Source organism: Hydra vulgaris, chromosome 10 (assembly GCF_038396675.1).
Source record: "Hydra vulgaris chromosome 10, alternate assembly HydraT2T_AEP".
NCBI classification, from domain to species: Eukaryota; Metazoa; Cnidaria; class Hydrozoa; order Anthoathecata; family Hydridae; genus Hydra; species Hydra vulgaris.
Genome location: NC_088929.1, coordinates 7,512,480 through 7,537,500, shown reverse-complemented (window position 1 = coordinate 7,537,500; position 25,021 = coordinate 7,512,480). Strand labels below are relative to the sequence as shown.

The following is a 25,021-nucleotide window of genomic DNA, read 5'->3' as shown; positions in this document are numbered from 1 at the left end:
TGCAAGTGAAGATATAGAAAAATTGATAATAAAAAATAAATAAAGAACGCGGATACTTAAAGAAGACGAATAGGTCTTGTCACAGAGAACCGTTGATGAGGAACTTAAAACTTAAAAGTTATACTAAGTATAAAATTTGATATACAAATAAATGAAATCGTTAAGATTAAAAAATCTTTTACAACTACAAAACATAAGTAAAAAAAAAATATACAAGTATTTGATGCCATAAATAAAAAGAAAGCAGACACTCGCAGAAAAAGAAAGCAGACACTCGGATAAAAAGAAAGCAGACACTCGCAGAAAGCAGACACTCGCAGTCTTCATCGAGAACCGCTTGTAAATCTCATAAAAATCAAATGCATACATGCATGGTCAAGTGTATAAAGCACAAGAAAAATTTAAGAGCATTCATATATATATTCAGTTACATCACTGCATAAAAAATAAAAATGTAAGTTAACCAGTGTTTAAAAATACAAATATATTACAACAATAGATAAAATGATTTCCTTAAGCTTGTTTTCGAATGAGAGGTAACTCCATTCCAAAGAAAAATCAAAATGTTTTAAAACTTTTTTATCCCAAAGAGAAGCTCCAAGAAACAAAATGATTGATTTTCCAAAATTAATTTGAAAAAATGATTGACGAATTAAATAATCATTGCTTAAATTGAATTTATTTTTATTTTTTAAGATATCTAAGCGTTGGAAAGAAACTGGGTTGGACTTTTACATTTGTACATAAAGCAAAGAATATTAAAAATATTTAGCAGATATGTATCAAGAATTTTTCTTTTAAATAAGAGAGGGTTGGCATGAATAAATCTATCTTTAAAATTAATAAGACGAGCAACATGCTTTTGTTGACAATAAAGGGGCCTAAGTTTGGATTTATTTGCTCAATATTTGCATAGTTTAAATGACAATGGATAGGGGAGAAACATAATTGATTTAAATTACGTTTATTTTAAACATTTCTAGTTTTATACAATATTCCTTTACTTTTAGCAACTTTATTACAAAAGAATTCTATGTGATATTTCCAATTAAGGTTTTGGTTGATAAAGGTACCCAAAAAGTTAATTACTCATTTTATTAGAATTTTGTCAATAAAAAGTAATTGTAAATTGCAAGGCAAAAGTTATTTTTTTGAAGCTGGATGAAAAATTATCCAACTAGTTTTTTCAACATTAAGTGAAAGCTTGTTTATTTTAAACAATTCAGAAGTTTTTGTTAATTCGATAATCATATTTTGAAATAATGATGAAATATTGTTATCAGATAAAAAGAGGTTAGTGTCATCTGCATGACAGCAACATGACAGCAATCAAAATCGAAGCTTTATGCAAATCATTGATGTAAATGAGAAAGAGAACGGGCCCATGTATAGAACCCTGGGGAACACCACAAGTAATGTTTAATAGGTTTGATGGGTCAGCTAAATTACTATAAACTAACTGTTTACGGTTGCTTAAATAGCTTTTAAGTAACAGTAAACATTTCCTTATATTTCCATAGTATTCAAGTTTTTTTAGGAGTAATTTTTGATCAATTGTATCAAAAACTTTTGATAAATTTATGAAAACCAACGTGAATTGAGATTTTTCAAAAGATTCAAAAATATTTATGCGAATATGCAAATAATGTGGATTATTCCATGTTTTGTTGAGTTATTTTTTTTGAATCCGCATTGATTAACATATAGTATATTATTTTAAGAAAGGTGATTATAAATTACGCTATATAAAATTCTCTCTAAAACTTTAGAGAAAACAGACAAAACAGAAATCGGGCGATAATTAGAAACATTGGTTGCATCAACAGCTTTGAAAATTGGAGTCAATTTAGCTTTTTTTAGAAAATGAGGAAAAACGCCCTGTTTTATTAAACAATGTAAAACTTTAAATAGTACACCTTTTAGGGGTTTATAAGACTCGATGACAGCATTACCATTTATACTATCATAGCCAACTGATTTATTACACTTAAGTATCTTAAAAGATTGCTCAAAATCTTTGTAAGATAATTCATACGATGTTAAGACCAAATTAATCAAAAAATCATACTCATCTATTTTATAAGTCACAAAAAGAATTATATTAGCTAGATTAGAGCCAACAGGAACAAAAAACTTCTTTAACTCACTATTTATTACAGTTGGAGAAAAGAAAAATTCATCATTAGTTTTTATAGTTTTGAGCAGTGAGTACGGTTTTACTTTTTGCATGCTAGTAAGTTCTCTAAAAATTTCCCATGTGCGTTTACAATTATGTTTGTATATCTCAAGTAAATTTGAATAGTACAATTTTTTAAAATTTTTTTTTGTCTTTAAAAATTTTGGCATAATTTTTATAAATAATTTTACTTTCGTTTGTTTTGTTTTTTAAGTATTTGATTTATAATTTTTGCCTAATTTTAGAGAACTTTCTAAGATCTTTTGTGATCCATAGTGACATTAAACTCTTGGTTTTTTTTATTAAATTTACATTGCGGAAAGTTCAAGTCATATATCTCATTAAGAGTTTTAAAAAAAGCGTCATAAATTTGATTTGCGTCTGTAGATACTTTAATTTGATTCCAATGAAGTAGAGATAACTGCTCTTTAAAAGATTTTAAATTTGCTGAGGTAAAAAGCGTTTTGAAAAACTTATTTTCTGCTGGAATATTTTTTCTGCGGAAATGTTAACCAAGATAAAAATTGGGAAGTGATTTGAGTTGTCGCCTAAAATTATACCATTTTTTAAAGATTTTCTTTAAGAAGTTACTCTTGTTGGCTAATTAATTAAAGGTATTGCCCCATGTTCAAATTCATCATTGTTAAACTTATTAATTCCATAATTGGTGTGGTATTGAAAACTATCCACATAATATCATCTAATAATTTTTTTTCTAGACTGGTTTTTATTTATAAATATATTAAAATTTCCAATTTGACCCAAAGGTGGGCGATAGCAACAACTTAAAATTAAATTTTTGTGTTTTGTGGTTATGACTTCAATTGGTAAAACCTCTTTGTCGTTATCAGAACTACTCATGTCAGGCCTCATAATATACCTTACACATTCTTTAATGTAAATTATTAAACAACTGCCTCGCTTTTTTTTTTTACGCTCCAAAAAAATTTTATTAAAATCTGGGAAAAAGTTATTTTCGTTAGAATATATGTCAACAGAGCTACACCAAGTTTCCAACATGCAAAATAAGCTAAAAAAAAACTAAGTTGTTCTATCATATTTATACAAAAACTTTCAAAATATGTTGATATGCACTTATATTATTATGCAAAATGTTTAAGTTTTTGGGATTAAGAAATTCTTTTATTTCATGAAATAATAAGAAGAGCAGTTGCTAAGTAAAGTACCGGCTCCGATAAAATAATTTAAATACAAATCCCATTCACGGTTTTGTAAAAAGTCATCAGTTTGAAAGAAATCAAAAGAGTTTAGTTCAAAATTGTTCAAATTATTCGGATCCATTTTTATTTTTAGATTATACCCTAGTAAATAAAAGAAATTTTTTTAAAAATCACGCGTTATTAGTGTGTTATAAATAACTTTAGCATATTTACCTTTTTGCCTTAGTTCTTTAGCATCTGTAAACAACTTTTTTAGCAACTCGCTCGTTTGTTCGCCAAAATCTTTGTTTACAAAAAACTTTTGATTCCAAAGTTTCATTTTTATGTATTTGTCTTGGATAGCTAACTTGTCTTTACAACTTAAAAATTTTACAACAACGGTACCGAGTTTGTTATTAATTTTTTCTTTTTTCCGACTCGATGTGCTTGTTCAATAATAAAGTTTTCTTGAAGTTCAAGTTTGGATTTAAGTTTATCTTGGAATTTTTTTTCACAATCTTTCCAATATTAAAAAATTTTATTCATTTTTGGCTTCACCGTTTGTTTGTAGGACGTCTTCTTGACTCATCTCCAACACACTTTTAAGTTGCTCAACATGGTTTTCCGCGATTTTACGAACACTGTCTGTGTTCATTTTTACTTCGACTTTAGGAATATTGCATGTTCGAGTGTCATTTCAGTACCGTATATGTTTTACGTTACGCGGAACACAGTTAACTTCTACAACTTGTTTAGAAATATTTCCGGTTAGTTTTGTTTAGTATGGGACTTTGCATTTCGTGTTTCAACTATACTTTATCACCATTTCTAAATATTTCGTTTATATCAGCTTTTGCCGGAAGATTATCCTTTCGTAATCCGTTCACATAAATTCGATATCTGTATATTATCTCTATCGGGCTTGCATAGTTCTTTTGGGTGAGACAATGTACCAATATACAGCCTCCGTTATTGAATTTTTGATCTTTCTGCAATTCTCTTATTTGTACGATGGCTTTTTCCACAATTCTATTTTCCTCGGGATAATAAGCAGCTCAAGACCTAATGCGCATCAAGAAACCAAACCATCAAGAAAAGTTCTTAAATCCTCAGTTTTAAAAGTTGCTTTGTTATCTGTCAAAATTTCAGATGGTGCTTGTTGCTCACAAAATATAGTGCAGAGTATTCGAGTGGTGGCAATATTTCCGTATGAACTCGAAAGTTTGCGCCACAGTGCGTATCTTGAAGGTCCACAATCAATTAAAGTTGGAAATTTTTCTTTGCTAATATGCGTGATATCCATGGCCACTCTTTCCCAATTTTCTTTAGCACTCTATTTCTCCTTTCACCCGTTGTATAGGTGCTAGTTCTATTGACTGACATGGTTTGCAATTTTTAATTACATCTTAAACGTCATTTTCGGTGGCGGTTGAAATTACCTTCCGAACAAAGTTTATCGTTTGATTCACTCTAAAGTGTCATGTTCTTATGTGTATGCTATAAAATGTTTTAGCCTATGCAACTACTATTCCAAAAGAATTATTCAAATGCTCAACCTCTTTCAATTTATGCAACCATTTGCTTCGAACTCTTGCTAATGCGTCGGCTAAATTATCTTTTAAAGGAACATTAAGAAGGAACATTAAGTTTTACATTAACAATAAGACCATATTTTTCAATGAAGTATTGCAGAACGCTTAGTGTTCTTTGAACCAACATTTTGCCCATTACTTTTGATTTCAATTTTGACTTACAAGTAAGAGGGTCAGAGACCCATTGGAACACTGTAACGTAATCTGTGAAAATAGTCACATTCTTTAGTTTCGACGTCAAAGCCATATTTATTCCTCGGATTACAGTTCCGCTATGATTATGTGATTGTCAGAAATTTCTTTTCTTAGCCATGTAGCATTTTCTGCAGTGGTAAAATAATGCTTGGAGGGCATACAATATTAGCATTACTAAAGTTAGGTACTTTTCCAATGCTCCAAGATTGTGTAATAAAAAAGATTTCGATAGAACACTGTCCTTAGATGTTTTTGAGTGAGAAAATAAATCCTTGTTTGATGTTAATGATTGAGAAGAAGTTGTTGATTGAAAAGAAGATATTGCTGTTTGAGAAGAAAAACTATTTGATTGTAGAACACAAAATGTATTTCGCAATACTACGCTGACAGTTTTTAAGTCTGGATTTTTTTATGAAAGAATTTAAGGATAGAATAAGGCTTTTTATTTGTATTTTTAACTTCTACACTGGGTACAATTGCAGTAACTTGATCAATGTTGGTCTGTTTTGTGTTTAAAAATTTATTCGGTGATAAGACTGGCAGAAATTTTTTTGAAACTGATGTTTTTGATTTTATGGAAAATTTACGTTTTTTAGGAATAAAAATCAATGGAACATAGTGGTTATGCTGAAATGTACTAGACTAAAAATTCCAATCATAACAAAATAAAATATAAAAAGGTGAAAAAAATTTAATGTTAGTACGTGGGGAGATCTCTTAAATGAAAAAATACTTTATATTTTTCAATACAAAAATCTGGGTAACAGGAAACAATATTACATGAAAGAACCGTTGATAAACCAGCAAACATAAAAAACCAGCCCATTTTTCAGTGCTCTCACAATTTGCAATTGCTTCAGCTTTAATTATGTTACTAGTTTCAAAGCTAGAATCTAATGCAGAATGAGATACTGACATGCACAATAAACTTTTGAGAATAATATTCAAAAAGTGAGAATTATTTTTAGAAAATATTTTAGAAAATAAAGTATGCTCACAGTAAAAATCAGCATGTATGTAAATTTCAAGGGATGTTAAAACTCTCAACACATCTATCAGTGTATTGTCAGCAACAAAAAATAATGGCGGAGAGCTGTACATACAACTTACAAATGCTTTAAACCTTAAAACAAAAATATAAAAATATATTTATTTCATGGTTTTAAGAACTTAACTTCTTTTATCAATAAAGGTATACTCCATTCAATCAACAAAGTATTTCTTTTAAGTTATGATGTAAGTATTAAAAACCTACATGTCAAAATAGTTTGTTGAAGATAACGCATATTAAATCTTAATTAGTCAAAAAGAAATTTTTTTTAGATTAGATTAATCGATATTAACACCAAATATTTTTACCAAAAAGGTATTAATTTTTATATTAAAACATATTAACTTATTGTATTAAAATATCTTAAGATAATCAAAAAAACATATCCGAAAGCAATACAATGCTTTTTATTGTCTTTTAAGTGAGACGGTATACAAACTTCTACACTAACATTTCTTCTTAACGTGCAATTAACAAAACGACTTAAAAGATCTTCATTACTAAATTCATTTAATGAGTTTAGCCAATAAGGTTTCATAAAATATATTTAAACTGACAAGATTGTCAGTTTTAAATCTTTTTAAAACATCTTTAATTAAGTTATAAGCCGTGCTTAGACAATATTACTCAAAAACCCTCTATCACGATTTAAAGGAAACACATTGTTGATAGAACGGAGTATACTTGCAACCAACCAAATAACTGCAGCAAAGGCTGCAATGTACAGTTTACCTTTTGATTTTAAAAAAAGTTTTATTTATAAACAAATCAGATTGCTGCTTTTAATAGCGTAAACCAATTACTTTATCCAATTTTCTCATATCGTGCAAAGTATAATTTACATCACAATGTTTTATATAATAATTTTTTCATATCCTGCTAAGTATAGTTTACATTAACAATTTATATAAAACAACTTTCAAAATCTCTGAAAAGCACAGTTTTTACTGTAAACTTAATTCTTCTAATATTTCTAACCAAATATAACAAATATATAAAGATATGGCAACTAGTGTTAGACGGAAAAATATTAATATTTATAATTATTTTTTTACCCCGTCATTTGCAGCACTTAACAGGGTTTAAATGCGCCTCTGGTCACAGCCCTTTGTTAAACTAACCACTCTTCTTTTTAAAGAAGTAACCCCCCACAGACTGGAAGTGACCTACTAACTTACCAAAAACAGAAAATACTACTCTTTCTGTACAACTTTTTCGGAATTGCATCAACTCAATTCTCTCTGGACCGCATCAACTTACCACCAACCTTGTACACACGTAATTTTAGCATCAAAAGTTACTAACTCTGGAGCATTCTAAGCCTTATTTCGATTTCTTTACAAAAGTTTTTTATTTATAGTTGTCTTTGAACATCCCGCGTCTATCAAAGCTGTTGCTAACATACCATTAACTTTTCGACAATGCGCTAATTCCATTATCGTTCAGGATCGAGGTAGCGCACATTCCTCACTCCTACATTTGTAAATAAGCAGTTCTTGTTAGAAGAATTGTAAAAGTAAAAAGTTCACCTTCCTAAGAAAAAGTCTTTTTACGCGCCTATATATTTATATATATAAACTAACGATACTTAATTTAACTTTTACTACTGTAAAAGTTACTACAAAAGTTTCTTTGAATAATTGTATAATAATCATATTCATACTTTAAAACTTCAATAATGGAATGAAGCTGGAATATTATACTACAAAAATCAGTGAACTTTTATATTTTTTTATATTACCAGTTCTCTGTTTAACTTATATTAAAAATACCTTTTTCAAAGAAAAAATGTTTTTTTATCACTTTTTTTGTCCAAGTAAACAATTTTTGTTGTTGTTGTTGTTGTTAATATTATAGTTTGATATACTACTTAAAACTGCTTAGGTTAAACAGATACAAGCAAATTTCAAAACTAATCTCGAAAAAAATGACTTTCATACTTCTTCAAAATATCTTTTGCTCTTTAAAAACATCTTTATCAAGTTTAATGGTTACACAAGTTTGGAAATGCTAGTTACTATAAACAAAACTCTGAAAGATCTAGTAAGATCAAAACTGCAAAATTTGTTGGAAAGTTGTGAAAACTTGTTTGCTCAGAAATGTTTAACCGATCAAGATGTATCTTGTATACACAATTGCCTTCAAAATCTTAAGAATGCTAAAGACAATAAACTTTTGTGCAAACATTTTTGCAAAGAAGAAATAGAAAAATACTATAACACATTTTTGATCAAAATAGTTCGATTTTTTGAGAACTTGAAGAATGAAATCAAATCTCTTTTAGAAAATAAAAATTTTAAAGAAATGGAACAAACCTATATGCAAATGCAATTAGTACGCCAAAATTGTAATGTTGAGCAAAACACTTCCGACTTGTACCACTTAACAGTTGAAAGCATCAAAATTTCTGTACAGAACTTGATTGATGACACTAAAAAACTATCTGAAGACATGAGCGACGGTATTTTTGACTATAATATCTTATTTTCTAATCTTAACTGTCTTAAAGATACAACGTGGGTAAATGAAATTTACGTACATGAAAATTACGAAGATTTAATACAAGTTGTTCAAAGCAAATTAGTCAGCAAGGCACTTAATCTTTATGAGAGCATATATTCAACCAATTTAGAACTTGCTAGCTATTCAAACCTAGAAAAAATTGATAAAGTGCTTCAACAGTTGGACGAATTAAAAAAATTTCAGAGTTTTGTTCCAGCCCTTCATACAAAAGTTGATCAAGCATTCGAATATGTTGAAAAACTGGTTGAAGAAAGTCTTGCTGAAATCAAGAGCATGTTTTGTTTGGAAAAACAGAGCGTGAAAAAAAAAAAAAATAAGCTTATGGTTTTCAAAATAGAATGTCTAAGAAGGCAGTCAAATATTTTATATTTAGAACTCAGTTCAATAGAACAGGTTGAGGAGGAAATTATTAACATCACAAATAAAATTATAGACATGGAAAAAAACATTGAACAACTTAAAATCCAGCAAAACCAGTATGCAAGTGTTCTATTCGAAGTCAATCCCAAGGACAGTGTATCTAATAATTTAAAAGAACTTTTAATTTCAAACAATTTCACAAGCATTTACCAACTTCTTTGTATGTATAATGAAAACAAAAGTAAAGTAAGCAATTTCGAAATTTTTCTTGATCAAAATAAGCATCAAAAAGATTGTTTTGAAATGATTAAATTACAGCTTAATGAATTAACTAGTAAAGGTCTAACATTTAAGGAACTTAATAAGTATATTGAAAAAGCAAAGGACAAAAACATTACAAGTTTAAACAGCAAAATTACAGAGCTTGAAAACAAAATTAATTATGCCGAACTAAATGGTCTTGAATATATTTTCAAAAATATTCACTACACAACAGCAGAAAATGGGTTAAACTACTTAGATTTGTGTCTTTCCTCAAAATTTTTCAACAAGAAAGCAACTTGTTATAAAACAGAAGCTGAAAAATTTTTAACCATGTACAAAGAGTTTATTGTATCTGAAATGATTATTTCCCTAAAACAAATTCAAACACTAACTGCGGATAACTCTTTCTTAGCACATAATTTAGCACAGAAAATTAAGTTTAAACTTGATGAATGCGTCACAATTCAAAGTTCTAAATTATTAAACAATTTAATGCAATGCCAGCGCATTAAAAAAGATATGGCTGATGTATTGTTAAAATATCATACAAGTTTAAATCAACCTGGTGATGAAAGTTTGAAAACTGAAATATTTCAAGCTTTTATCCAATTTGAAGAATATTCTGAAAACGTCAGTTATTATCAATTTTATAATAGTTATATAAAAAATGAAGAAATAAAGTTTAATGATTTTGAAAATAAAATTTTGAAATTTATTCAAAGCAATATGTACATTCTTGCGGCTCGGAAACTTGCTGAAATAGATGAAAAAGTATTAAAACCTAATACAATTAATAAAATAAAACTCACCTTGTCTAAATCAATAAATAACGTAATAAATACAACTAAACAGTATTTACAAACAATTGGAAACAATTTAAATGAAGAACAAATTAAAGAATTGGCAAAACAGTTAATACGTTTGACCAATGCTAAAGTGTACTTGTACAACGATCATTCACTTCAAGAAAAATTTAAATTAAATAGTTATATTGACGAAAAGACAGATCTTACCAATAGTTTAAAATTTATTGAAAATGAAGTAAATAGAAAAGTAAAAAAGTATGCAGAAACCATAAACTTAAATATTATCAACAATGATTTTTATGAAGCCGAACTTAAGATTGAGCATTTAAATTTATTTTGTAAATTGCTTACCAACTATTGCAATATTGATGAAATAAGTTTCATTATACAAACAATGCAAAAAAGCATAGAAGACAGATTTGATTTAGTTACAGAAAAGTATGAAAGTATGCATGTTAAACATTATTTCCTGAATATACCAAAAAAAATGATAAAAAAATTAGATAAATTTGTAATGCATAAAAACGACAAAAAATACGATGAATTAATGATTAAAATCAAAAAAACAATTGCAGACAAAGTTATCCAAGCTCTCTGTAAAATTGAAAAAGTAAGACTGGGTGAGCGTAGTGTTAGAATGGAACATTTAAAATGTATTCTTACTTTGCTGCCCACCGATATAGAATGTTCTTTGAAATCAGAGTGGCAAAAAGTTAAAAATGATATTAACCAAGAATACAAAGAATTTAAAAATGAATTTGACCAAATTAAAAGCACATCTGACGTAAACTTAATTAATGAATTTATGGAAAAATGCAAAGGTGCTGGTTTAAATAATTTTATCGGTTTAATACAAAGCACTGTAATTACTCAGTTTGACGAATGCAACCATAATTTATTAAAATACTTGGAAAAAAATGATATCAGCAAAGGGTTGCTAGAATTTAGAAAGTGTTTGCAGTACATGCAAATATTTGGAAACAATCTGGTTAAGCTAAACAGTGTTTTTAGAATAGCGGAATGCAGTTTAAGAAATAAATTTGACAGCATATGTTTGACTTTATCTGACATTTCAAGTAAAAGTGAAGTTGACTATACAATTAATTGTTTTGAAAATTTAAATCTTTTTATTGAGCTTAAAAATCAATATGCAGCTCTAAACAGTTCATTCGTGTCTAGTCTAAGTAGTTTAATAAGCTATATAGAAGATGGGCAGATCAGATCTTATAAAAAAGTAGCTAATTTCTTAATTCAAAATCAATTAAACTGTCAAAACTCCCTCAAGGAGTTTAACATTGCAAAAATAAATGAATCGATGACTGCTTCTAAAAAATGGAACAATCTTTTGATTTCTGCTAAAGAATACTACCGTAAAAACACAGACACAGCAACTATTCGTGAGTTTCTGCTGATGATTGAGATTTGCATTCTTTACAAAGAAAGGGTTAAAATCTTATCAACAATACTTAAAACTTGCAAGATTGAAATTTTAAATTTCAAACCTTTTGAAGGTAACAAAATAAATGAAAAAAGTTTTTACCTTGAATTTGTTAAATCCGTTGCATTTTTGCACCATTCAAAAGATCTGAGCAATCATATAGACTGTAGTATATTTGAGCCAAATTCATATGAAAATGAAATATTTCCGTTTTTAAATAATCATTTTCATAAAGCTTTTGAGTCAGCCAAAAACTTTTTTATTGAGGATAACTCTAATAAAACTAAGCAAGAGTTCGATATGTTTCGGCTTAACTTAGAAAATATTAAATCATTTGAAACGCACTTAAAGTCTGTTGAAATAAACTTCAATTTGTCAACAGTTGAGCATGAAATTACAGAAAAGTTGAAGCAAACTATTAACTACTATTTTGCGATGATTGATAAAGCTGATAGTGATGTTAATATAAAAGCAGAGTGGCTAATAAAAATAAAAACATTCGCCATCAACTTACCTGAGTATACCGAATATATAAACAATAGATTAAATACCTTTTTTAAAGAATACCACAAAAAAAAAGACCACAAAACAGAATTAGGAAGATTGGCCATATCTTTGGAACAAGATCCAAGTAACGTTGGTTTTATTCTGATATCAGAGCACTCGGTTTTTAAAGGAAAAATGATATCAATTTTTAATAAAAAAACTCAAAATGATAGTATAGACGATGTTTTAGAAAAACTTAAAAATAATTATATAAATGATAAAAGTATTCAACAGCTCAAAGGTTTCTATGATCTGTTCTATAATGATTATGAGGAAACAGTTAAGGAATACCTTAACCAAGAAACTAATAAAAATGGGTTCAATGAATTATTAAAGATAATAAAATTCAAGGGAGAAAAAATTTTTAAAATTGTATTTGAAAAGATACGTCGGAAAAAAGTATATAAAAGAAAGTTATGCAAACTTGTGGCAAAAATATTTGCGCTGTGGACATTACAAAACACTGAGTATTATAATGAAATGGATGATCACGAAAAGTGTAATGCATACTTGATGACACCGCATCCAAGTCAGGTTATATCTGTTTTTTGCATATTAGGGCTTGACATCATTGAAGACACTTATACAATCAAAAAAGTCTTTCAAAATATTTTGTTGGAAGTTGGAACAGGTGAAGGAAAATCATTAATTCTAGCAGTTGTATCATGTGTTTTAAGTCTTGTTGGTTTTAATGTGAGCTGTACTTGCTACAGCAAATGTTTAAGCTCTCGTGACTACAACTCTTTCTTTAAACTGTTTTCTTCTCTTAATTTGGTTAGTCATGTTAAATATGCAACTTTTTTTTCCATATGCGAAGATATTATGAATCAAAATTTTAACATTCGTGAGCGTGTTTCTAATGTAGTTTTCAATAAACTAAATACAAAAGTTAGTTCACAAAAAAAAACAACAAGGCCTGAGATTTTGTTAATTGACGAAGTAGATGTTTTTTTTAACAAAAATTTTTATGGTCAGTTATACAATCCAGTTGCGACAATCAAACATCCTTCCATTAATGATCTGACTAGTTATATTTGGTCTGAGAAAAATAGAGAGCTGACGCTTAAACAAGTTAAGTTGACACCCGAATATCGAGCATGCTGCAAATATTTTGAAGGTTGGGAATTTATAGTTACAGAAGCTGTAAAGCAAATGTTGCTTGATGTAATGAATTTTCAGGTAAAAAAATAAAGTTTTTTAAATTGTTTTCTTTTTTGACGAACATGCTATAATTATCGTAGTAATTTTATTGACAAGCAAATGTAATATATGAAGTAAATAATAAATAATTTAAGTACCATTTTTTTTAAAAATCTTATGAAAATAGAAAATGTTATACTTTAATGTTTTACTATGCCTTACTATTTTAAATACTTTTTACACATATTTCTCCAAATGCTATTGCTTAAATGCTGCTTGTCATTAAAATGTCATTATAATGTCATTATAATGCTATTATATTTTGTAGTTTACTAATGAACAAAATACAAATGGTAATAGCTGTACAACGTGATTATTGTAACTCATATATTAATAGAAGTTTCAGTACTAATAATCTAGTTGAAAGCAAAGCTGCAAAACGGATCTTTGTATTTTGAAAAATACAGTATCCGCCTAAAAGTTGTGCTGTTTACATAAATTTTGACTTTTTAAAGTTTGCGTAAGATTTATGTATCTGTAATAACATAATTACCAGTAGTTGACGCTAAACCTAGATAAAAGTAAAAAACAACCTTTCTTAACCAATGTAAAATTCAGACAATATATGATAAATCGAACACATTTAAGCACTTTCTGTTTTGAAATGTTCTTTATTGCCCTAATTATCATCCAAACCGGAACATTTTTAATTTTGTTTTATGGTAGTTTAAAATTCTTTAGAAATCAAAAATATTTTCATTTTCAGTTTTCAAAGAGAGTTGTATATTTCTTTCAGTTAAGCAACCAATAAAAAGGGAAATATTAGCCTAAATTACCAATCAAATTTAAAAGTTTTACAATTATTTTTATTCCTTAAATATTCTTCAAGATGAACTTTTAGGTGTTTAGCTGTACGAGTCTTATGTAACAGGCTATTGTTCTATCGTATGAAGCATGTGCTAATGAACACTAAAACTAGCTGTCAAATTACTGCGTCATAATTTTAAGAAACATGACTGGGTTTAATGTCTTATTTTAGTTGTTGTTAAGCGAAATGTAACAAATTTATTTGTTAATTTAATACTATAATATAAAGTTTTGCAATGGAAACTCTTTTGTTATTCGTTGCGTTATTTCCACAGAGCGAGACGCTATTGCTAAAGTACCTGTTCTTAATAAGATCTAGAGGTAACAAAAAATCATTTGCATTATCACAATTCCAAATCTTTTCTTTTTTATTTATTATTATATCAAAGTACCTCTATAAACACATCAAAACCATCAATCCTACCATTTTATCTAGAACAAAACGCATTTATTATACAAGAACAATAAACTTTTTAAAACATTTGTTAAAATTTTTTTTGAGAATATTAATACGCTTTCAACTAATAATAAAAGGTGAGAAACAATACAAGTATATGCCATCATATTATATACTACTTTTATTTTACATGAACTTACAGCATAACAACTAAGATCAAGAGATTCACAAAAAGTAGTACATTTAGGTTAAAATTTTCTATTCTTATTGCAGCACCAGAACAGTTTCCAGCCAAGTTTTACTTCATACTCTGATGAAAGTGAGTTACTTTAATGAATTTTGATAATGGCTTTGGAATATGCCACAAATGGAAATTTACAAAGCAGAACAAATTTATTCTTTTGATCTAAAGAGTGACACAACTAACACAGTAAACATCATGTTTTTTTTTTGAATATGCAAGCCAAGTAGATAAGCAGAGCAGAACAAGTCGAAAGGAGTGACTTAATTTAGCGCATTCAAAATGAAAACTTGAGGCTTTCTTTTAAAAGTTGTTTTGTAAACCATACTTTTCTTTATTGTTTTATTTATTAATTATTTATGAGTTGTTAATTTTTTTTTAATTGGAAATAAATTTAGCTGATCCTAAGAGAGTTGAACATAAAAATACACGGTTACCATGTTCTCTGATAATGTCAACATAGGTGACCCAAGAGCGCCATTTATATAGGGTGATTTATATAGCGTACAAAAGTTGCAACCCATGGTACCCTGTGATGAAACTTTTGAAATCTGTTAATTTTGTTCAAATTAAGTGAAACTTTTACTCTATAGTGCAACAATAAAAAGCACATGTAAAATGAGAACCACTTTATATTTGATTAAATGTAGTGCAAATGTAACATATGGCCGCAACAAACTCTGGATAATATTTCAGCCGAATTGGTTTACTGGTTAAAATCTTATGGTAGTTTTAGACAACTATTATTTTTTTTATAGACTAAAATATTGCTTGCTTAAAGATGAAATTTGAAAAATTATGTGCCTGCTCCGACTTAAAAAGTGTTTAAGACAGCCTACTGCTTTCCGAGCAAATTGAATATGCCAACTCTATAAGAAAAAAATCAATACCAGTGATACTCGGTACCACAAGGACTCTGCAAAACGTGTAAAAAAATTTCGCTCAAGAAAAAAAGAAAAAAAACAAGTTATGCTACCTTTTTTGTTCAATTTCAATTTAATACAAGTAAAGCTTGAAACAAGAGGTGCGATGTTTATTGCCAAATCTGCTAACTTTATTATTCAAAGCTGCAAGAAAAAAATAATTTAAAAAGCAAACTGCCATTGAGAAAAAACCAAATGCACATTGCAGTACATGGCTCTGCCCTTTAGGAAAAGGTTTACAAAACCAACGCTCTTAAATAAGTTTTTGTAAAAACTTTTGACCTTTAGCAGCAAAAAATATTAGAGTAGCCAAACAAATTGCATCTCGAGTTATATCTAATAAAAAATATCCCATAAAATAATTTTTTGACTTGCTTAAGCATCTTTTGGCCTCCACTTACAATTAACCTAGGTAAGTATTTATACTTTTCCATATATGTTCAAAGACAATCTTAAAAAAAGAGATTGGTTTCAAGAAGTATAGTTTTAGCAAAATTCTAATCACTTTAAAAACGAATAACTTGAAAATTTTAAACAGACTTTCTGAACAAAATTTAATACAAAGGTAAAATATGTTTAGGTCAAAGGAGTGCCCAGTACTACCTTTACCTAAACCAAAACATAAATATTTTATCTCCAAAGTCGACCATTCTAAAATTGACCACTCTAGCTCTTGTAAATGTACAGTGAGGTACGGGACTATGTAAGAACAGATAATTGTCAGAACTGGTCAGAACTGTAAAGAAAAGTGAAAACAAGCAGCAAGATGGTAAAGCCAATTTTTTAAAAGAATTTTTTAGGAGCAGGTCAACACTTGAGCAATTTCTTTGCATGCAGTGATTAACAAGTATCGAAGGAAAAGGAAATTCTGGTAAAGCTTGGATAGTTGCTCACTGCAATGATTTATCAAATTTTGTGAATCATATTATTGACTACCGCAAATTTCTGTTGGATATTTCGTTAACCACGAAATTGATAATGGTAATGATTTTCACAAGTTTTGTTTAAGCATTATTAATACTGCGTTTAGGGCTGATACCAGTTCAGCGCCTCAAAAACAACCTCTTATTGAAAGGACTGGCAATCTCACTGGAGTTAAGAGAAAAAATCTTTTGAGCAGCTCCTAAACAAATCTGGTCACCGGCTAATGCGAATTGTGTTATTCCAATGTTAGCTTGCAATATGAAAGTTGAAAAATACAAAAATATAATTTGCTGTCTTCAAACTCATTCCAGTATCTACCCTTGTGGATGGTGTGACGTCAAATCCAAGTGTTTTGTCAAATTAGGAGACTTGCAAACACTGGGCTCAATCAAATCTAGCCTCGAGTCTTTTCAGCAATCTGGCGAGTTTGTTGATCATGCAAAGTTGTTTGGTAATATCATTCGATAACCAATCATCAGTGGGCCTGACAATGTTCTGATTTTGGAAATAATCCCACTAATGAAATTTCAACTCTTTAAAGGAGTTGTCAATTATCTCTTCAAGATACTTAAAACTGCTTGGATAGAAGCTTTTAAGTGGCTAGCTGTCCTTCACATTTAACTTAGCTAGTACCATGGGGGCAGTTTAAGGAAAATAAATATAAGAAGTTTCTTTAAAATGTGGATGTGCTCCAGCAACTTGCTGATACAAACTCGAATCTCAGCATTCTTTACAAAGTTGAAGCATTCCAAAATTTCAAATTAGTTGTAAAAGCTTGCTTTGGATTTATCCTTTGCCGGGATTCGCCAAAATAATTGAAAACTTTAAAGGTGTTACTTAACTATAATTGGAACAAGTGTAACATCCAAAAATCACACTAACTTCTACCACATTAAAGAATTAATTATTTGCAAAGGATTGCTTGGGGCCCTATTGTGAACAAACTGCTTAATCTGCTAATCAAGACTTTAATAAACAATGGCCACGTTATAAACAAAATAAAAATTTCCCTCTTTAAAAAGAAAGATTGTTATGCTGTATAACTGATTAAAACAGTAAGTATCTCTAAAGAACTGTTACCATAAATTAGTTTATTAGATTTGTCAACAGAGAATTATGGAATAAGGTTTTTAATAAGTATTTTAATCATTTTATTCCATTACTGCTGTTAGTAACTATGAACTTTAGTATTGCATATAAAAATATTAAAGAATATTTGAATAAAGCGTTTTATGTGTAGCTTTTTAGAATAAATTTAGTCAGATGCTATTTGATGGTAATATAATGTAAAAAAAAAGGGTTTTTATAGTTATTTTTTACTTCTTAATGAAACAAGCAAACTCGCCATGCTTGGCCTGTGCATGGCCCGCCATCGGCGCCATTACTGGCTCACCATCGGCCAACAAGCATGCTCCAACCCAAGACTTGCTCACTGTTTAAGGCATGGTTCATTTTAACTTAAAGATTTCGAAGTAAAAAAAGTTAGGGAAAAAAAGGTGATGCGGGGTGATGTTTCTCTACCTAAAAAAGTTGCATGAGTGATATAAAGTGGAATGTAGGATATTTTAAACTATTAATAACACAGTCATTTTAGCAACACGTTTTATATTGCCAAACATTTTAAATTTAACAAAATTGCCTGGCAATACATTACAAATAAAAGTTTAACGTTAGCAAACGGTTAAACTTTTTAACTTTTTTTTCTACCATCATTACAATTTGATGCTCGCATGGTCTAATGTTTGGTACTTTTCGATATCCATATGTTTCTGCCTGTCAAGCTGAAATCTTTTTTAGTTGGTTTCTTAATCTTTTAATTAAAATTAAGAAGATTCTATTTGACATATTAAAATTTTTTTTTAAATATCTTGTTAATTAAAACAAACGGATTAAAGTGGTATAATTTTTTTAATCTAATTCTAATTAAATAGCGTTTAACTTATTTAAAAACTGATGAGTACTTATAAATCTTCTTTAAATAAATTGGACAAAGTTTAACGACCACTTTTAAATCTTTAATTTGCACTTATTAAAAATAAGAATCCATTATTTTTTTTAATTGTCCTAATTGCTTATTACGTTGGCTATAAAATAAATTGCCGAAATCTGATTTTTGATATCAAATAAACATATATTTTTTGAATTGCAATAAGGATATAAAAGTATTGCAAAAATGCGTGCAAAGATCGAAGAAAAAGTCAGATACGAGGCTCTTGTATTAAAAGAAAAAGGCTATAGCATCAGACAAATAGCAGAAAAGCTCGGAAGGTCTCATTCTTGTATTATTAACATAATTCAACGATACAAAGAGACTCGGTCAATTAATGATCGTCATAGGACTGGACGCAATGAAATTTCTTATGACTGTGATGTTCGCTCGTTAGTGAGATTAATGAAAGAAAACAGACAAGCATCATCTACAGACTTGTCTACGAAATGGACACTGTCAAATGGTCTGAAAGCAAGCCCTAGAACTGTGCGAAGGGCCCTCCACAATTTAAGTTATTTATGGCATGCTGCTGCAAAAAAACCACGCATAAATAAAAAACAAAAATTTGCCAGGAAAAAGTCGTGCAAACTACATAAAAATTGGTCAACAGATCAGTGGAGCCGTGTGGTCTTTAGTGATGAAATTAACGTTGAGGTAGACAACAGAAAAGGTCGCGTAATGTTGCGTAGACTTCCAAGCGAACGGTTTGATGAATCATGCATTTTGAAACAAAAAAAACGAGGCAGTGGTTCAATAGGCATTTGGGCTTGTATGAGTGCCTGTGGAGTTGGCGTTTTTTATTTATTCGATGGTAGACTCAACAAAGAAAGGTACATCGAAATATTGGAAAACTTGCTTATTCCTAGCATTGATTCATGGCAGTTTCAAGATGGATTTATTTTCCAGCAAGATATTGCGATGTGTCTTAAAGCGCATGTTGTTAGCGATTGGTTCAATTCTAATAAAATTTGAGTGCTTTAATGGCCTGCCAATAGTCCAGACTTAAATCCAATAGAGAATTTATGGTCGTGGCTTGATCACAAGCTTGGTAAAGAACAACTTAACAATTTGGAAGAATTGAAATCTTCTATCTCTCATCATTTGAAAAATGTGCCTGATGAAGTAATCAAAACTTTAATGAATTCAATTCCAGAACGAGTACAAGAGTACTTGAAAACAAATGGGGGAACATAACGTTTCTAACTTATTCTTTTATTGCTTTTTGAAATATTTTTGAAACTGGTTGTAAAATTTTGTCAATTTTTTTTTTCCATTTATATTTTTTACTAGTCAGTTTTTTAATTTTTAGCATTATTTTGTGAAAAAATTTTAAATTAATAATTTTAAATTTTAAATTATAATAAATATAAAATACAATAAAATGTTTTTCTAAAAATGTTTTTCTTTTTTTGATATCTTTTTCCAAAATAAAATTATACGAAGGTTAAAAATAAGTTTTGAAAAAAAAATGAGTGGTCTTTAATTTCTGGCCACTGCTGTATTTATGTATATATGTATATATATATATATATATATATATATATATATTATATATATATATATATATATATATATATATATGTATATATATATGTATATATATATATATATATATATATATATATATATATATATATATATATATATATATATATATATATATATATATATATATATAACCGTGTTGTTTCCAAAAAACTATTCAATGAAATGTTATACAAAGAAATTATAAAATATATTAAGTTTCTTGGGCTACCATAAAAGATGAAATGGAAATCTTGCGTCGTTTATGCAATATTTCACAACTCATTGACTCCATGAAAACATGAGATAATCGTGTTGTTTAAAAAGATATCATCAATGAATTACTACATATAAGAATTATAAAATTATAATCCATTTATCTTAAAACTATATACACATTGTGATCTGCACAAATGTAACTATAAACATTCCGTATTTCAACAAAAGATTTCAATACATTAAATACGTTTAACTTGCAAAGGAATAAAGCAAAAGCATAGAAACAGATCATCATTACTATCTGATGTCTTCATGTACTAACGCTCGATACTACTTGACCTCTAATTTTAATGCAATTTTTTCTCCTGGGATGTGTCAAGTGATTTAAAAGTCATTTAAACAGTTTTGCACTTAATTTCTAATAATAAATAGATATTAAAGCGCTAAACTTGCATAAAAAAGTAGCAATTACTTATATATTTTAACTTATCTATACATTAAAACACTCACTTACCCACAATATTGTGTCATCTTCATTTTATCTTTGTACATTACTAGATTTTTTTGTTCCTGATTAGATAATATCATTATTCAATCTAATTCTAAAAATTAACTCCATAACGACGCTTTTTGTGTATGTGAAAAAATTTAAAAAAACTGAACAAATGATAATAATGATGATGAAAACAATTATGGTTCTACACTTATTGGCATAAAAAAAGGCAATGTTTAATCTACACGTGATTTAAATCCAGTCACGTAAAATGAATGTCAGGTCAAACCCATAAAACAAGTATAAAATCGTAACCGAAATAAATAAAAATAAGCGAGGTAAACAAAGAAATAAAACATAAAATAAAATAGACAGATAAGTATAATATATAAAATCCAATACTCTGTTATGCTTGACTAATACAATAAAAACATTTTAACAATAAAATCATTATATTTGGTCAATAAAAATTCGTTGGAGAGAAATTTTTTGTTTTACCAAACAATTGTGCTAATCCCAGGTCTTGAGCTTTTTTTAGCTTTTTTTTTTTCCATTTTGGCAATAGTTTATACTTTAGTAATATATTTTCGCTATGTTTTGTCTCAACTAGATTAGCATATAAGGATCCGTGCTAACTGTGAAAAGGACTCTGGAATTTTAAAAGGTAAAGTTATTCATTTCATGTGGTTTAACAACTTCAGATGTAAAATGTAATTTTCTCGCTAGTGGCAAAACTTCTTTTTCTTCCAAATAATTTGTTTGTTTTCCTGAATTTAACTTATCTTTACGAAAGTTTTACATAAATGTACATAAGCTAACTACCCACATAAATTGATATTAAAAAACCGCTTATTACATAATTTTAATTAAAATATTTAAGAACTATTAAAAGGCAGAAACCACATAAATCCCAAAATATACTTTGGAACTTTTAACGCCAAAATTACACAAAGTTGAGATAAATTTAAAGATATTAAACATAGTCATTTTTGTTTACTTTCTTAAAACATTTTGTTCAATTAAACAGTGGGCCATAATACAAAAGGATACTTTAAAATTTGGTTATGCAGTCTTGTGATCTAAAAAACTCCAATATAAATGAAGGTTTTAGGTTTTGGAGATTCTAAAATAAAAATTTCTCAATTTAAAGACCCGCAGTTTATGACTTATCAAGCTTCGAAAAACGATTAAAACGATCTATCAAATTTTTTTAATTTTTTCTGTTTACTTTGTAAAAAGACTTTTTTTCCCAAAGCGTAATTGGGTTGTTACTTTCAAATGGTTTGAAGGCCGAAAAATTTTTTTAAGTGTTAAACAAAGGTATCGCATTAACGTGTTGTTACACAATAAAATTGTAAAATAACATTTTATAAAATAGTTCTCAATAAAAAGCAATTTAAACTGTTTATAATGATAAGAATTAAATACTATTTGCTAATAGAACATGATTTATTGTAAATCAAGTCCTCTAATAAAAACGCTTCGTATTTGTAATAATCATCAACACCATCATCGTAAACATTGTCGTCAGCAGAAGAATTACGTTTATCCCCTTTGTTCAGTTACACTAATCTAAACACTTTAAAGTAGATTTAATATACAAAAAATGTTTAGTTTCACAACCAGCCGTAAATTTACTCCTAAGAAGTTTCTAAATATTTAATTCAAAACAATAGATTATTTATAAATAATAACAAAAAAAAAATATGCAGCTGCGTTTCATACTCCCCATATGCCAAGTTCCTACTTTTTATTTTATCCATCTAATAATTCATCTCACATTATCATATGGCAACACAAAACACTTAAAACTGAATTGATATCTTGATCAAATTTCTCAAAACTGTTGAAACACCATACTTATATATAACAAATTTTCTAAAAATTAAGAGCTTAGTAACCATTTTATGATTTAATAAAGAATAACTAAAACAATATCCATACAACATTGATACAGTTACTGTTTGGGTTGTTAACTGGGACCCGCTTGGGATGCCCTCAGGGATCCTGCCTTTTTTTGACAGTGGTTTCCATCTGGGGCTCATAAAGGTTAGCCTGCCGGGTGTTCTGTATGGATCCCAACGAAAAACTGTACTATAAAACTGTATGTATCTCTTATAGGTTTGCAACTAGAATCTATATTAGAAACCTGCTGGCTTTTGTCTGTGGTTTACATGCAAAACCATAAGGTTTAGAACATACAAACACCAATGCAAGTATTGCAAAAATACTTTTAAACTGTTTAATATATACAAGATAAATTAAATAGCTTCATTTGCTTATCTTTAATGATTATTTTATTTCAAATAAAATAACCATTTATACTACAATTTTATGAGAAAACATATCTCAGACTTTTTAATCATTCCAGCTAACACAAAACGTTCAAGTAAGTTTGATGAACATTGCGAATGTTTGAGCACGTTCTTTGAACGTTCTATAAATGTTTTGAAAAATTATGCAAGTATAATTAAAATTAACGCTTAAGAAACTTTAATTTTAATTATACTTGAAATAAAAAAAGAAAACTCCGAAGCGATCCTTTGATGGAGAAGTCAAAGTCACTTCTCGAGTTAAATTGAAAATAATATTTTCTATTAATCTGCTAGCCCATAAAAAGTTATTCCCACTCCACGTCACTACGCCACTGGATTTAAGTGTTTCTTACCCTTCACCAACTTTACAGTAGTTTGACACAGGTAGAAACAATTTAAAACAAATTAAAAATTGTCACTTCCATACTTAATTGGCATTTGGTAGTTTTTCATACGGACTAATCTTTTGAAAACTAAAAATATCTTAATGAAAATTGAAATCTGTTTAAAAGTTTTAATATAATTTGTAGCAGCATTTTATAATAAAAAATTGCCTTGGTGTAAAAAAAGGTCGAGAAGAAAAGTAGGTCAATATTTTTAAATATATTTCAATAAACTATTCTATTTAAAACCAAATACCTTATAATAATGCATAAGATTGATAATAAATGCATATTTTTTTAAGTAAGCGTTTAAAAATCAGTTTGTTTCAGAATTTTCAGAAATTTCTTTGGTTTCTTATAAATTGATACAAACTCTAAAAACTGGCTCTATCAAAGTCAAAGTTTTAAAGCTCTATAACATTTATAACATTATAAAAAAATAATATTAGGGACCCATTTAGTGTTCCAAGGTCTGTTTGCTACAGACTTTTTTTAAAATTATTTTTCATTCAAAGCATTTTTAAATCAACTGTTATTTTAATATTTAAAAGACATTAGTGAGGTGCCAGCAAGTATTTATTAAAAACTTTGTTTTAAGAACCACCCAATAGAGATGCACAATAAAGATCAATATAAGATCAAGACAATAATAGAAAGCAAAATTCAAAAATTCTAATCGAATTTCTATACTAAATTTTTAACAAAATGTTTTCTTACTAAATTTACTAAATGTTTAACAAAAGCTAACACTTAAGTATACAAACAAATTATGATATAAAATAAATAATTATAGCTCAAGTCATAATTATTCCATTTTGATGATGAACATATTGGAGTGGTTTTTTCCTTGGCAGAACAGAGTTTGTCAGTACTATCAACTTTTCAAACTTTCTGCATTCTTTCATGATAATTTTTGTAATTAAGTTCGTCACCAGCAATATTCTAACTTAAAAAACTCAAATATCAAAATTATTAAAATAAAACACTTTTTACTCATTTTGATTTATAAAAGTATGCACCCTTACTTCTGCAGCTAAATTTATAAGCAATTTTGACTGCGATTAAATTGAATACGATCTTGTCTGAGTTTGCGCCCAATATATACACCAACATCATCATAAAACATGCTAAGATCCTATTTATATATATTTAATATAAGCACGTTATCACTTGATCTTTAACCTAAAAATGGTTTTAACTTATCATTTCAAGATTCATAAAATCATATATATCTAAAATAAAATATTATTGATGAGGATTATCACGATTGTCATCACCACCATCATCATCATAATCATCATCATCATCATCATCATCATCATCATCATCATCATCATCATCATCATCATCATCATCATCATCATCATCATCATCATCATCATCATCATCATCATCATCATCATCATCAGCATCATCATCATCATCATCATCATTATTATCATCATGATCATCATCATCGTTGTCATCATCATTATTGTCATCATCAAACTTACC

The 25,021-nt window shown here is 28.3% G+C and overlaps 1 protein-coding gene across 2 annotated transcripts in view; it reads left to right on the top strand.

Annotated features, from left to right (window-relative positions):
- The window catches only part of LOC136085763 (repetitive organellar protein-like), a 163,691-nt gene that overhangs the window by 83,629 nt on the left and 55,041 nt on the right, over positions 1–25,021 (top strand). For both annotated transcript variants that reach the window (XM_065807180.1, XM_065807181.1), the window contains exon 4: positions 8,059–13,290. In XM_065807180.1, coding sequence (XP_065663252.1) covers positions 8,059–13,290 — 5,232 coding nt within the window. The remainder of the gene's footprint in view (positions 1–8,058; positions 13,291–25,021) is intronic.